Source organism: Micromesistius poutassou, assembly GCF_964030765.1.
Source record: "Micromesistius poutassou genome assembly, chromosome: 16".
Lineage (NCBI taxonomy): Eukaryota > Metazoa > Chordata > Actinopteri > Gadiformes > Gadidae > Micromesistius > Micromesistius poutassou.
Genome location: NC_140286.1, coordinates 8373688 through 8388800, shown reverse-complemented (window position 1 = coordinate 8388800; position 15113 = coordinate 8373688). Strand labels below are relative to the sequence as shown.

The window sequence follows — 15113 nt, the reverse complement described above, 5'->3', positions numbered from 1 at the left end:
TGGAGCATTTAGTTATGGGGCAGACAACAAGCTGGAAGAGAGGGGGGACTCCACGTCTCATCCATTACATACATGTAGCCCATGGAGGTCGCCTCATGCTCGCTAATGGATTTACAGCCAGCTGCAGTAAATCCCAAACAACATTTCAAACACTGCCGTGTATTATATGGACAAATTGACAACTATCCAAGTGACGAATGCAACAAGTGGGAAAAATTACAAAAAAGATTAAATGTAAAATATATTGTTTGGTGCAGCTCGATAGAGAAGTACTCATTTTATTAATTCATGTAAATGTATTTAATCATTATGTAATTAAAATGTTACAGGGTGAAATAATCGAAAACGTTCTCTAAACTTTGTTTACGTTGGTTGTCATGGTGTCTTACAAACTTACAAAAACAAGTCAAAACAGCTTGCGTTCCCAGCCAGGAATGGGGAGGGAGAGAGGGCAGAGCAAATCTCACCTTAGAGTACTGGTTGAACGTGCGTATGAGCGGGTCCACTAGGTTGAACACATTCCTCCAGTCGAAGTCGGCCATGCCCTCCTCCCGCTTGTACTCGGGCCCACTGTACAGGAAGTTCAGGATGTCCCTGGTGGAAAACGCTGTGTCTTCCAGACGCGTGTCCAGGAAGTCCATGACTGTGGGGTTCCTTAAGGTGTCCTGCAGAAACCAGAGAGGTTAACACGATGTTCCCTGAATTCCTTTGGGTGCTAAAATAAGCAACATTTTGTCTTAGGGATACACCATTCCTTTGCGTTTTCCCTGTGAACCCCACTTGTATACATTACATTTACACCTGATTGTAGTTATTCCACTTTCAAAACGTTGTAGTAGACTAGATAGCCAAGAGACAGCTAATGGGACAAGGAGATATATTTACCACTACAATTCCTCTCATTCTGCCTCAGACATGTTGATGTTCTGATCGGGCCAGAGGATAAAAATGTTCCACAGAACAAAGTGTGAACCGAAGAAAACCTGCATATCCGTGAGTGGGGGTTTACAGCATCAGTGTCAATTGCGTGGGACATTGTATATTTCTAAACGCATATGCACAACACACAACCTACTCAATTTCTAAGTCTGCCTATGAACAGGCCTCTTCAAGGCATTCCCGGCGAACGCAGGGCATAGGTGTTGGAGCCTCACCCTGATCATGTTCATCTGGACGCTGCTCTGGAGGAAGGTCCAGATCTGAGGACCCAGCTCCTCCCAGGCCCTGGCCAAGTTCTGTAGCCGCTCCAGCTCCTCAAACGTACCGTTGGCCTGGAGACAAGAGCAACCACTCTTGCATCAGTACGCACAGACGCACACGTTCGCCCACACACTCACACACCCAAACGCTCACACATGCAGACGTGCACACCCACACATGCCTGCACACGTCCCCACACTTATACACACACACACACACACACACACACACACACTGACATAAACGTGCAGTACATGGAGGCATACATATGTACTAGTGTGTTTTTATTTTTGTAGTAGTTAAATGTCAGATAGCTGCTTCTTTGTTTTTTTGAGAGCATCGCAGAGTTAACAACAAATAGAAACCATATTTCTTTATTTGGGATTGTGCCTTGTTTGAACCAATTTTTCTTGGATAAACATCGGTTCATCTTTACCCTCAAGGAGATTAGATGTCAGATCCTTGGATTTAATTTGTGTATTTAACAGACAAATGTTTTTAAAGAGATATTTTTGGCAATAAGAGTGAAAGACTGGACGAGAAAGGAACTGAGACAGAGAGACAGAGACAGATAGAAAGACGGCAAGAGACAGAGACAGAGAGAAAGACAAACAGATAGACAGAGAGTGACAGAGACAGTGAGAGACAGACAGAGATAGAGCCAGAGAGAGACAGAGGGACTGAGACAAAGAGAGACAGACAGACAGAGACAGAGAGACAGAGACAGAGACAGAGACAGAGACAGAGAGTGACAGAGACAGAGAGTGACATAGACAGAGACAAAGACAGAGTCAGAGGTCAAGCAGCTCTGGTGTGAGTGCGGCGGTGGAGGTGGGAGTCAGACCGGAGGGGGTCTCCCACTCATCTTACACTCTTTAATATCTTGCGGGTGGCGGGGGAGTCGGGGGTGTACAGGACCTTTCCCATCAGCAGGGGCTTCACTGAATTCCACACTATTTTGGTGATCGGGTTGGACTCCAGCGTCTGCATCAGGTTGTTGCAGAAGGGAGCTGTGGGGAGGGGGGGGGTGGTATCATCATCTGAACACATCCACCTCTGACCCCTCCCATCCACAAACACACTCACTACGACGGTCAAGAGAACAGTGGCCAATAAGACAAGGACAAATATTTACCATAACCGGTCCATTCGTTTTGCATACAACCTGTATTTACCTTCCTGGAGACTGAAGTGCACATCAGACTGTGCTGCAAATAAACAGAAAGACGACTTCTTCCTCACATGCAAAACTCCTTAAACAATGTTACCTCGGCTTGTATGCACTACGCTAGTTTGCAGAAATATGTTTTTTCATTGTGTGTATATACATTATAGGTTGTGCTTTTTTTTAATTTAATCAATTTATTATCGATTGTGTGTTGTTGTCATGCTAAATGCTACAAGTGAAATCCTTCCACTATGTCTCTTTGGAGGCTTTTGAAACATCGGTTAGAGAAGGAGCTCATTGAGCTAGATTAATGAGGACTGAAGTCAGCACGCGACAAGTGAATAATAAACAAACAGGAAATGAAATAAACCACATGTGCAGCAGATCTCGGTTTGAAAAGCGCCTCAGCGTTCATTTTACCTCATCTTGAAGACCCCGACAGGATGAGGTTTTCAATCAGTGACGTCAAGAGCATTTCTATGAAAAGTGTATCGACATTGCTGTACCTTTGTCGTATTCATCGCTGCTTTTACTAGCCAAGTACTTTTCTGTTGGCTTTACTTTGAGATTGACTAGGGGTAGGGGGAGTGTCATGCAATCATTCTCATGTCACTATTGTGCCTGTAAAGCTCTCTGTTATTGTGATTCTGACCTACCCTTACCTAACCTCAACTCAACCCAGCCCAACCCGACCCAACCCAGACCAGCCTGCTGTGGAACCAGCCTGATGAGGACCCATCGCCGTACTCACTGGTGGTGGTGTCGTAGCGGTAGTCTTGGCTCTTGCTGCCGTTGACCCCCAGGAACACCTTGTAGTTGTTGTCCTCGTACCAGTTGAAGGAGAGCACACGGGAGCCCCCTCCCTCCGGGTAGCCGCACACCAGGGAGGACAGCAGGGAGGTCAGCTCGCTGAAGGTGGCCGGGCCCCCGGACCGCACCAGGGGCTGCAGGGCCTTCAGGAGGTCCCTGGAGCTGCTCCTCTCCATCAGCTGGAGCGGTGAAGAGGGGAGAGGGCGTGTGGGAGGGATTTCTGAGATTGCTGTGCGGTAAAATACATACAACTTAATAACGATACACACGGAACACTTAGGGACGCATTCATAACACACACACACACACACACACACACCCCCACGCACACACACACGCTAAACCAAAGGACTAGTTTTCATTTGTATCATGTTTCATTATGAATAATATTGTAATATATACGTTGTATTATATTTCAAAAGTACAATCATAATAATAACATGGTACACTATATAAATAGTATAATGTATATTTCTTGTGGATCAAACTCGCCCCCCTAAAGGCCACTACACGCCCCCTCGGCCCTTCCTCCGTCAGCGGTGCTTATGTAACTCCAACCCAGGTCACGTCATGTGAAGTTCCAACACACCAAGAGCCCCGCACCACCAACAATACGACCAGGAAGAGAAGCCAGCAGTGAGCGTCGGTGGGCCCCCCGTCCCCAGCCATGACGAGGACAGAGCCGGGGCGGAGCACGCTGCTGCATCCTCCCATTGAGAGGGGGGGAAAGTGACTTCCTGTGCATTCCTCTCCGGCGCACATCACGTCCTCGGTAGGAGCCGACACGAACACATGAGCGTTGGGCCTACCAGCGTGCACTCTACTGTACTGGTGGCCTTTTTACAATTATAATGATACACATTTAAAAAACACGCCCGCTCCATTCCACAGATATCATAGATGTCCAGAGATGGATAAAGCAGAGGGAGTGGAGTTATATGTTCATGAGAAAGGGTTGAAAACGTCTGTTCATAGGCACATATAGAAGGGTAGTTTCTGGTTTGTGCCATACATTGTGTATATACACATGCAAATAAACAATGCCACACAATTTACAATGATGTACACACCTGCACTTGAGAACATGTAGTCTAGTCATCATGGTTCACACGGCACTCCCGACAACGTGCTGCCTCTCCTAGGCCGTGGTACGTGTGCATTCGCACGGCGCACCACTAACAAAACACACACCCTTTCTGACATGTTTTCCCTCAATCCCCTTTCATTCTTGATTGTTAGAGGGACCCCCCCTACACACACGCACACACACACACACATACACCCCCCCGCAACTTAAAGGGAAGCAAGTTTGGTAAGGGGAGCACTTGGCTAGTCTCTCTGTCACCAGAGCAAGAGGTCCCACCTACAGGAAGTGTCACCTCCAAGGAATGTCTCTCTCCCCCCCCTTTCTCTCTCTCTCTCTCACCGACTCCTGGCCAACTCTCTGGAAGAATACACCGCCTGGAGGGACGTACAGTAAACGTGCCCAGACACACAATGGCCTTCTTTTGTCTGTGGTTGAGTGTGTGTGTGTGTGTGTGTGTGTGTGTGTGCGTGTGCGTGTGCGTGTGTGTGTCTAGTGTGTTGGATACACAGACATGCATAGCCACACAAAAACCCACACAAAGTAAATACCACACACAGACACACACACACATACACACACACACACACACAACCTTTATATACACATTACAGCACCCATCACTTACTTTCCTCCAAGAGTAAACAGGGACCTGCGGAAGAGACTAGCTTCCTGAAGACTAAAAATATACTGGGGCCACTTGTCTCACCGGCACCCAGAGGAGGAGGAAGGAGAGAGGAGCCTGGAGAGGGGTCGGGAGAGGAGAGGAGGGCAGCGAAGCGTAGACGAGAAGAGGAGAGTGAGAGAGGAGAGAGGAGAGGAGAGGAGAGGACATAGGAGAGCAGAGGGGAGAGGAGAGGAGAGGAGAATAGGAGAGTGGAGGGGAGAGGAAATTAAAGGAGAAGAGAGGAGAAGGAAGTGGTGGTGAGAGGAGAGGAGAGGAGAAGACAGAGGAGAGTGATTGAGAGAGGAGAGGACAGAGGGGAGAAGAAGAGATGAGGGGAAGAAAGGAGAGGAGGGGACGGAAGGGGAGAGAGGATAGTTGGGGAGAAGTGATGAGAGAAGAGAGAAAAGAAGAGAGATAAATGGAACAGAGACAGGTAAAGAGAGGGGGCTGGAGGAGAGAATAGAGGATAAAAAGAGCAGTAGATTGATTGGAGCACTTTAGAGTACTTACCACTTGTATTTTCTCAAACACAGTGCTAAGGACTCGACCCCAGAAGTGCAGGTCAATCCCCTGGGCATTGCGATCCATTACCCGGGGCATCTGTGGGGGTAAAACCGAGCCACATACTCAGGGAGATGGACTTTAAAAAGAAATACAATATAAATATCTTTAACGTGAAATTGCTCATCCTGTTGATTTAGTTCTCTGAATCAATACAGGATACAAATCATCATCGGCCATAAATGTCGACAGAGCAGAGCTAACAGGGGGCCTTGAGTGGATGTCTGAGTGGGACATCCACCCAGCAGTGCATTTCTGTCCCTGCACAGACCTCTGATTGTGTCCGCTTGTATGCAAATGCATGATGAATGTCTGCAACACATAGTATGCAGATAGTCTGCAACGCTGGACTGTGGAGGAGCCATTCATAACAGGTGCGATTCAAAACAGATTTGAGGCGTAGGTATTAGTTCCTACAGCTGGATACAATGGGTATCTTCCTGAGCAATATTGCCAGATGACACGTTTTTGAACATGTTTTAGACAATAAATCAAGTCCATGTCCATAGTAATAAAACCGAATCCTTTGTTTTGCAGCGTCGAACCACAATTGTCTCAGCTCGACAACGTCTAAAACGTTGACCCGAGCATAAAGTAGGCTCCTGTTTTCCTCTGTTTGCCGTGACGGTATGTGAACAGGTTCCGGCCTCTGCCTGACCGCCAGCTTGTGCGACCCCTCGAGTGACCCACGTCCTACAGCGAATCACCAAGGCGTCTCGTGCCACAAACACAATGACCCCCCCCCATCATTACGCACTTTCCTCCGACACATGTCTTTCCGAGTAAAAGACGTTAAAGTCTGGGTGAGGTGTCAGTGAGGGCCCCCCCCCCCCCCCCCTGCTCGGAGCACCACCGTGTCACCGGGGGTCACGGAAACGCCAAGACAAACAGCGGCACAGAGATATCCTTCCTCTCGCATTCCTCCCCGCTCGCATTTCTATAAAACAAGGGAAAGGCCTGGGAGGCATGCCTGTGCGCATGCGTGTGCGTGTGTGTGCGCGTGTGTGTGTCATGGAAATGGAGGCAGTGATGTCATGATGAGGTTGGGTTTTTCATCCTAGCAGTTAAACAGCAACTGGCCATAAAATAAGCCACAGACTGACTGGTGAAGGAGTATAGAAATATCACAATGAAACCCTCAAACTCAGGTCAAAGTGTACTGTACACACAGGCATCAGTTACTGTATATTTAGATCTGAGAGAAGTATGAGTTAACAGTATTCACCTTTGTGGATTTTAGTCATTTGACTATATTAGTAATTTTTACCATGTATGTGTGCTTATGGTGGGTGTGTTTGCTATTTACCCAAGACGTTATTAAAGACCCCTCTCTCCTTAACATTCATAATGTTGTCCACTCTTATGTTCTTGTCAGGGTCAGCTATAAGGGCAAACTTGGAGGACAATCACAACTAGGTATGTATTAGCAGTTCACCCGTAAGTATCGTATTGCATTTCTATTGGCCAGTTCTTCGCAACACATCATCCTCTGGGCGGGGCCTGCTTATAGCTAAGTCCATTAGACAAATAGGCCAAGATGGATAAGGCCTGTGAAAGTCCCCCCACTTAGGCCAATCCCCTGACCCCTTGTTTAAAGCCCAACGCTGAAGCAGAGCATACACTGGTGGGCTCAGTGTGTGGCATTGGAGATGATGAACCCATGAAGGGCTATGAGTGGGAGGGGAAGATAGAGGCTGCATATAAAGATCATACAAATGCATTGTGTGATGGCCTAAGAAAAAATACAAAATATTATCTGACTGTTGATGGATCTACATTGAACACAAATACATACATAATATTTTAGTTTTCAAGAATAACAATTTGTTAAGCACAAAAAATTGATTTGGAAATTTGCTTAGATATAGCCTTAGTGGCTACGAGCCATCACTTAATTACCTCTCACATGCCACGTGTTGTTGGAATCACACCTTATCTCTACTAGGAAACATTAACTAGCAGAGTACGCACTCATTGAACATTGTTTACCAAAGCTATGTCCCACCTTGTCTTTAAGCAACCCAATAGCAGCTTCCACAACAATGAATCATAGACTCTTTGGATTGGAAAATGTGATATCCATTCAGCGTAAAGCTGATGTTGGCCATGACAAGCTAACGTTGTCCTGGGGCCCTGATGTTTCCCAATCATAAATCTATGTTAGATAGGATTTGTATCGTTAATGTTACAATTTCTCCTTATCACGATTGTACAACTATTTGACAACCATTTAGAATGAATCATATATTTAATCAAATCATACATATTTAATTCTGAGCTGGATGATTGGATAGTTCCAGATCACAGAAGCAGAGGTAGACACGATGAGACCTCCAGACATGTTGTTTACAACTGAATGTGATGTTTAACAAGGGGAGACAAAGGATTTATAATATTAACAAGCTATTATAAGATTGAAATCAATGGAGAAAATCTCTGCAGGAAAAAGCCATCTCCTTCCTTGTTATTATTAGAACAACCACGGCATGCACATGCATATTTTAAAGCCTCTAAACACATTTCAGCAAGGATGTCAAGTAGTTTGTGTTTTCCCCAACTGAGGAAATACTTAATCAAAGTCCAGAGGATTACTTGGCAGTTTCTACACCTAAACCCTGATTGAGAATGCCAGCCTCTATGAAGGAACTTGGAAATGGCCCCATGCTATCACAAATCCCCTTCCCTCTAACAATGCCAACAATACCTGCCAAGTAATATGCATATAATATAGCAGCCCATCCAGTTTCTCTTCAATGGAAATCTGTAAAAAACCCACCACTTCTGCACATATGACGAGGGTGTGTCGTAGGTGTCGTAAGACTACAGTATAAAATCCTTTAAAGTTTTCTCTGAAGAGAAAAGAGAGCAGACTGACCAATTTGAAGATCTTGAAGAAGTCCAGATTGGAATAGAGGATGTCCTCGATCTTCTGCAGCTTCTGCTGGGAGAGGGCGCACATGGCGTTGCGCACAGAGAACAGGCCCCGGCGGCTGTGGAAGAGGATGAAGCGCTCCAGCAGGACCTGGCTGCAGGCGATCTCCTTCAGCTGCAGGTCTGGGATACCAAAGGCGAACTGGAGGAAGAACATCAGGAGATTGAAGTCCGTCACAATCAATGTTCCTGTTTAATCGTCATTGTGGGAAACTCAACCGATAACTGATATGATGATGCCCATTTTGTGGATTCACTGGAAACATATTTTCGTACCGTTGGCAACTATAGGGTTATAGAAAACGTTTAACTTATGATATTTTGGTGTAGGCTACACGATTTCCCCACCAAGTCCCCACCACTTTATCTAAAGGCCACTTACCCTATCGCATTACTATATACAAGTTTACCTCTTTAAAAATATGTGAATAGGGAATCATCACACGATACATCAATGGTCCAACTTTCTTGAGAGAGTAGAGTTATGCTGCAGATTTGCAGACTTGCTTCAAACAAACACAGTTCTCTCATATATTCAGGAAATAGCCAAATTTGATATTACTAAAGTCTGCTCGGAGTACAAAGATGCCATTGGGTGACACTCTACAAACCAAACCAAAAACATGTGGTTATTGATGTTAATGTGAATGTTAATGTCCAAGATCCTAATCTTATCATAGTTACCACACAAATACAATCAACCCACATTTTCCAGTCGTATTTCTGCATTGATCAGCTCATGAACCACTGAGCTTGAGAGGCTAGCGTCTCGCAACAGAAAGGCCGTGAAGTTCTCGTCGTCCTTCAGAATGTCATCTAGCCTCAGCCCGCGACCTAGATGGATGGACAAAAATCATTGACTAGCTGGTGTCCAGGAAACAGTTGACAGCCAGACTGATGGATTGCTGCGGGTTTTAGGGAAGGATGTCCAATGGAAAGATACAATGATTGTTTCTGCATGCCTTACAAGAATGTTCTTCTTAGTCAGTCATTTGCTTTTGGGTTGTTTTTTAGAGCTTATGAGCTTATAGTAGTAAAATAAAAAACGAGCAAAAATTAAGGTTTAAACTTTTGACTCTTTCGAGTCCGTTGACTAAATAAACCAGGATGTCCCACCAGTATGCAAGTTTTAATCAGAGCTCAACCCTCACCAAACTGGTAGTCCTGTAGTAGTACCTGAGACAGAATACGGGTTGTTGCGCAGAGCCTCCATGAAGTTAGAGAAGGAGGACATTTCTCTCCAGATCTGCCCCAGCTGCTGGGTCTCCTCATCATTTAGCAGCAGCTCCTGGGCATCAGCATAGAATCTAGCAAATCTGCAACAAAGAACCGAGCGTACCATTTTATCTTGACTGCTATTCCTATTACACCACACAAATAATGTATGGACATTTACCTAAACCAGTGTTGTTTTATGTTTCCATTAAATAGTTGTAACCAAGCTGTAGTAATGAAGCCTAAGTTACTGTTCGTTTTTAAAATGAACAAAATGTAAAATGTACCATATGTTATATTTAGTTGAATAATATATTAAATTAATATATTATTAAACATAAACACACAATCGGTTTATGATTCCCACACACTACTAGACACAATGCTGAAGGTAAATAAGTAAAACTTCTGATACAGCCACTACTAACTAACTAACTACGTTTTTAGAGAACCCACATTGAGTTGTTGTAGTTGGAGACGACTCCAGGAGACTCTCCCCTGGTGGGATATCTGAAACAGGGATTGTTGACATTGCAGAAGATCCCCTGGATCCAGGGGAGAATCCCCGTCGAGGGCATGGCCTTGTTGGGGAAGTGACCTGAAGGGACACGTAGCGAAGATGAATGGGGTATGATGCCTAGAAAGAGGCTAATCAAAGGAGCTAGCATCACAACTGTCTTAGCAACAACAACAAAAAATAGCAATGAATGCTGCAAAAAAAAAAAAAAAAAAAACAGGTAGCAGAACATATTACTAAAATTATCTGTAGACAGCTACCATCATAAAAATAAAAAAATGAAATCATAGTACAGTAAAATACTGTGAGAAATGAGACTCCTTACACTCATGTTGCCGGTACAGTGGGTTGGCCTTACGCAGCCACACCAGACCGATAAACAACATCACAGGCCACAGAATCTCCACCAGGAAGCGGATCTAAAAAGGCACAAAGTGATACACATGCTAGGAACCTACATGTGTCAAGTTCCAATAAACACCCAAATATCAACTTATGGAAACCTTAAGGCATATGTCTGAATTAATTCATTAATTAGGTGAATTCTATATATTTTAAGACTCATTCTATGCATATTCATCAACGGCATTTATAAAATGTATCAAAGTCAGTTATGCATAATCCATATCTCAATCTTTTTGCATCTGTTTAAATGGTATTCTGAAACTCAGGTGGTCAAAACATTTTAGAAACCACAAGAGCAGGTGAAGGGTGATGAGCTGTAGGCTACCTTCTGTCTCTTCCGTAGAGTCCAGTTTTTCCATAGCAACAGGCGGATTTGACTGCCTGTATTCATCTCTGGACAGCTCAACCCCGGGAAGGGGTCATCAGATTCGGATAAACCTGGACATGGTGGGCTTCGTCAGTGTTCACATCTACAGTGATTCTAAATTATTGTATAATGTGTGTGTGTGTGTGTGTGTGTGTGTGTGTGTGTGTGTGTGTGTGTGTGTGTGTGTGTGTGTGTGTGTGTGTGTCAATGGATGCGTGTGCTTGCATCCAGTTCACTGATGCATATTTACCTGAAACAGTCACGTATATTTTGCAATAAACAACAATGCACTTTTGAAATCACATGTTGTGTAACAAAAATATCATGTCATGGCCTTAGTAGAATGTCAGGCATGCACATTCATTTGCTTGTCTGCAATCGCACAAACAAACTCCCCCCCCCCACACACACACACACACACACACACACACGTGTCATCATGTGTGTCATCATGTGTGTGTCATCATGTGTGTGGCAATGTGTCAAACTCAACAGGTTACTCAATTGCTAAATGTGACTACTACCAATACCTTGTGTGTCATGTCATTATTATGTGATTATCATTTATCTTTTTTTTTTTTTCATCATTTAAAATTAAGGTAATCTGTAATGGAAAATAAAAGTACCCCTCTGACAATTAATGTAAATCCATGAATTAAAAAACAATTAATCCTGTCCCAACCATTTCAGTTTGAACACAATGAATGACATTAGTTAATGTTCATAACAATTGAAATCAAAGAAACACACATACACATATTTGTCCCCACTCATAATTACTATCATTAGTACTTATTGAGCATACAACTGACAATTTCTGTCTCCAGCTAATTTGAAAGCTGTACTCTTCACTCTCATGGCACTTGGCAAGCAGCGAGGGCTTATAAAAAAGGAGTGGCACTGAAACTGACAACCTTGCCATTAGTTGGTTGCCAGCACACAGTCAATGGGCTGTGAACTATTTACCATTCATTCCTTCCTTATTCTAATTATGTTATTGTGACAAGGCTGTCCAAAAAGCATATAAAGGCCTCCATTTCTGGCTTTTTGGTAGCACAAAAGTGCTACCAAAAAAGTCCCCAGTGTATAAAAGCTAGGAATGTGAGAATATTTATAATTTATTTTAATCTAGACATGCCACGTTTATATTATGAAAAATGATCCATCCATGATGAACATCTAGAACACAGAATAACACATTCTGTTGACAGGATCAAGGAATACAGAGAAGAACCAACCAGTTCCAATAACCAATCACCACGAGTACATGGAAGTTCATCACCCACTGCAACCAATTAAACAACGCTTCCTCCAAACCACACACATCCAGCGCCTTACCTCTGGCGGAAACGTTGTGAAGGACCCACTACATGGAGAATAGAGAGGTAGCCAAGCGAGTTGAAGCGATGGCCGACATTAAGCCAGGTATAAGAGCTTGCCCCGTAGATCCCAGCTGTCCAAATTCTGCCCCCCTTCTCCCTCCACCGCCCTCCTCTCTCTCTCTCTCTCTCTCTCTCTCTCTAACGGTCGCCTTCAGGTCAGCTGTGTTCCTAATCTGATTGCTCTAATCCCTCACCAGTACAACATAGGCAGGCTGGGAAAAAGACAACAGTCATCCATTTTGAAGAATTGGCTAGGGATCTGCTGTTGGAGTAGGAAGTCATGTGAGTTGAGGACAAGTTAAATTATTTCCACCCAATCTTCACCCTGTAAAACGCAAATATACAATATTCTTTAGATTAGGTTTAGGCGATAAATTATGGGATGCGTTTCAGTAGTAGAAGTGAACAGGTCACTTATCAGCTCAGCTGAGGACAGCAGCAGGTGACACGAGTGATGACGCTGAAGGCAGTAAAACCAACAGTACACACATACACACTGTAATCCCAGAGTGAAAATACTAACAAGTCACTATCGACTTCTACTTCAACTAAAGGGAAGGGTGAGGCAGGGTGCAGCTCAGCATAAATCTAGCTACAGCGTGTAAATATAGGCTACTGTGTTACACTGGTGGAGAGAGACGTGTAGTTAAACCCACTAATCCCACTAAGAGTCCAAAAAATAAATAGTACCATTGCGAAATCCAATTGAGCCACATTGTTCTTCGCATGAATGATGATTGAGCCAAACAATAAACAATGGAATAAAAATAAGTCCACATGGGCAGAAATATGATTCTTAATTACTTTTAATTTGCAGCAATAAACGTTGCAGGTCTGTCGAGACACACACATAAAAATTGGTGTGGTCAGTATAAATGAATATAAAATGTAAACAAATACATATGGTTTACATACTGAAACAGATGTACCAAATATAGGATCTTGCTTACCGAACTTCCGGGGTAAATAAGTCCCCTGCTTAAAATACTACTCGTTGTGGATAGAATACAACACCATCTGATCAGGGTTTAAAGAATGGAACAAATGTAACATAATTAAACATTTTAAAAGGCAACATTGCAATCAGAATCTGTGTACATTAAGTGCATTGTGTGATTACAATAAAAAATAACTTTGTTGTCACTGTACATATAATCATTGTATTGTAATACAATTAACATTTTAAACAGAAACAATTGAACGGGCCCACAACAATTAAAAGACTGGTGTCCGTTCTCAGACAAAGAGAAAAATAGACATTAGACAATGTCTAAGATATTAGATTTTGATGGTCATCTCCCATAAGGTCTACAAGTAGCAGACATGTTGAGATAGATAAAGATATACTTTCAACACTTTCGTGGTTTACTTCCATACGCCTACAACCGCCACTCGCTCACTCATGCTTTCTCATCGCATTCCCACAAAATGCACCCTTTTTCTTTCTTGCAATATACACACTCTATTTTATATTTACACATACAAAACGAGGACACAACTCTTTTTCTGTTTTTGGCGTGGGTTATGTTTCAGACAAAATGAGCCTCTCTGTGCTCCATCTCCTGTAGCCGTCGGCTACGCAGTCTTTGGTAGACGGGTTTGACCCCGCCGGGGCTGAGGTCGTCGGGGCTGCTGGGGGGCGGGGACAAGGGGTCAAAGGGGAGGGACACCTCCGAGTCGGTGCTGCCCTCCCCCGAGTCCTCAGAGCGGAGCCGGCTCAGCGAGGGTGGGGATGCGCGGGCGAGTGATGCGCCGCTGACCGCCGGCTGGCTGCTGTGGGGGGAGGAGGAGGAGGAGGAGGAGGAGGTGGAGGCGGCGGTGGAGACGGTGGAGGTTGTGGAGGCGGCGGTCCAGTTGGGGAGCGTCCTGACCTGGTGGCCCGCGGAGACGGGGGGCTTATAGAAGGTCTCCGGGGGGGGCTGCAGAGTCCTAGGCGCCCTGAGGGTGATAAGGGGGCTCGGTGCACCGTCCGTGACGCTAGTCTGTTTGGTGGACCAGGCCGGTTTCACCGGCACCGCGTAGGGGTTGTTGGGGAACATGGTGCCGACGCTGCTGCTGCTCGCTACTCCAGAAGAAGTGGTCGCCGTGGTCGCGTTCGACGGCCCGGCGGCCTGCACCGCCGCACTCGCCGGCGGCAAGTTGGCCATGATCATGGCCGTCCTGGGCGTGACGTCGTAGTGCTTGTACTTCCTGTCCCACGTCCTCCTCTGCATGGCCTGCGTGTCGATGTAGGGCGTGATGTAGTAGGTGCTGACCCGGGAGGAGGCGCCCCCCGTGGCGCTGGGGGCCGGCTTCTCCGGCTCCGCCATCTCTTGGATGGTATCCGTGCTGAAGTCCCGCTCCGCGGAGCCGGTGCCGGCGTTAGCGTTAGCGTTAGCCACGGAGCTCCGGTGGCTCCGGTCGCCCGTGTGGGCGGGGGCGGGCAGGCGCTCCAGGGGCATGCTGATGGGCCGCGAGGCGAGCCTGGAGCGCTGGGCGCGGAGCTGCACCTTGGGGACCATGGAGGAGGAGGAGGAGGAGTGGGGGAGGTTGGGCCGGCCGAACACCAGCGTGGACCTCTGGGTGACGGGACCGGTGGCGGGACCGGTGGCGGGCGGCTGGACCCCGTTGAGGATGTCCAGGGTGGAGGGCTGGGTCCTGTCCGTCCCGGGCTGGACCTCGCCCATCTCGTTCAGGATGTGAGCGGAGGGGATCACTGAGGAGTGTCTCTTGTACACTCTTCCACTCTGCAGGTGGGGGGGGGAATCACAACAATGATGCTTAAGCAACAGAACTGACAGCATTCAATTGTGCCGAAGTAGCACAC

General features: G+C 45.6%; 2 protein-coding genes across 3 annotated transcripts in view; both read right to left on the bottom strand.

Moving 5' to 3' along the window:
- Nucleotides 1–10949, bottom strand: part of LOC311361309 (retinal-specific phospholipid-transporting ATPase ABCA4-like) — a gene marked incomplete at both ends in the record, with an annotated part of 44208 nt that extends 33259 nt beyond the window's left edge. The window contains 11 exons of the mRNA XM_084481480.1: nt 468–665; nt 1155–1271; nt 2071–2210; nt 3120–3357; nt 5440–5529; nt 8366–8563; nt 9128–9255; nt 9598–9737; nt 10093–10234; nt 10479–10572; nt 10884–10949. Coding sequence (XP_084337606.1) covers nt 468–665; nt 1155–1271; nt 2071–2210; nt 3120–3357; nt 5440–5529; nt 8366–8563; nt 9128–9255; nt 9598–9737; nt 10093–10234; nt 10479–10572; nt 10884–10949 — 1551 coding nt within the window. The remainder of the gene's footprint in view (nt 1–467; nt 666–1154; nt 1272–2070; nt 2211–3119; nt 3358–5439; nt 5530–8365; nt 8564–9127; nt 9256–9597; nt 9738–10092; nt 10235–10478; nt 10573–10883) is intronic.
- Nucleotides 10950–13149: 2200 nt separating this feature from the next.
- Nucleotides 13150–15113, bottom strand: part of LOC311360414 (rho GTPase-activating protein 29-like) — a 32405-nt gene continuing 30441 nt past the window's right edge. For both annotated transcript variants that reach the window (XM_084480488.1, XM_084480489.1), the window contains one exon: nt 13150–15033. In XM_084480488.1, coding sequence (XP_084336614.1) covers nt 13837–15033 — 1197 coding nt within the window. In that variant the 3' untranslated portion in view covers nt 13150–13836. The remainder of the gene's footprint in view (nt 15034–15113) is intronic.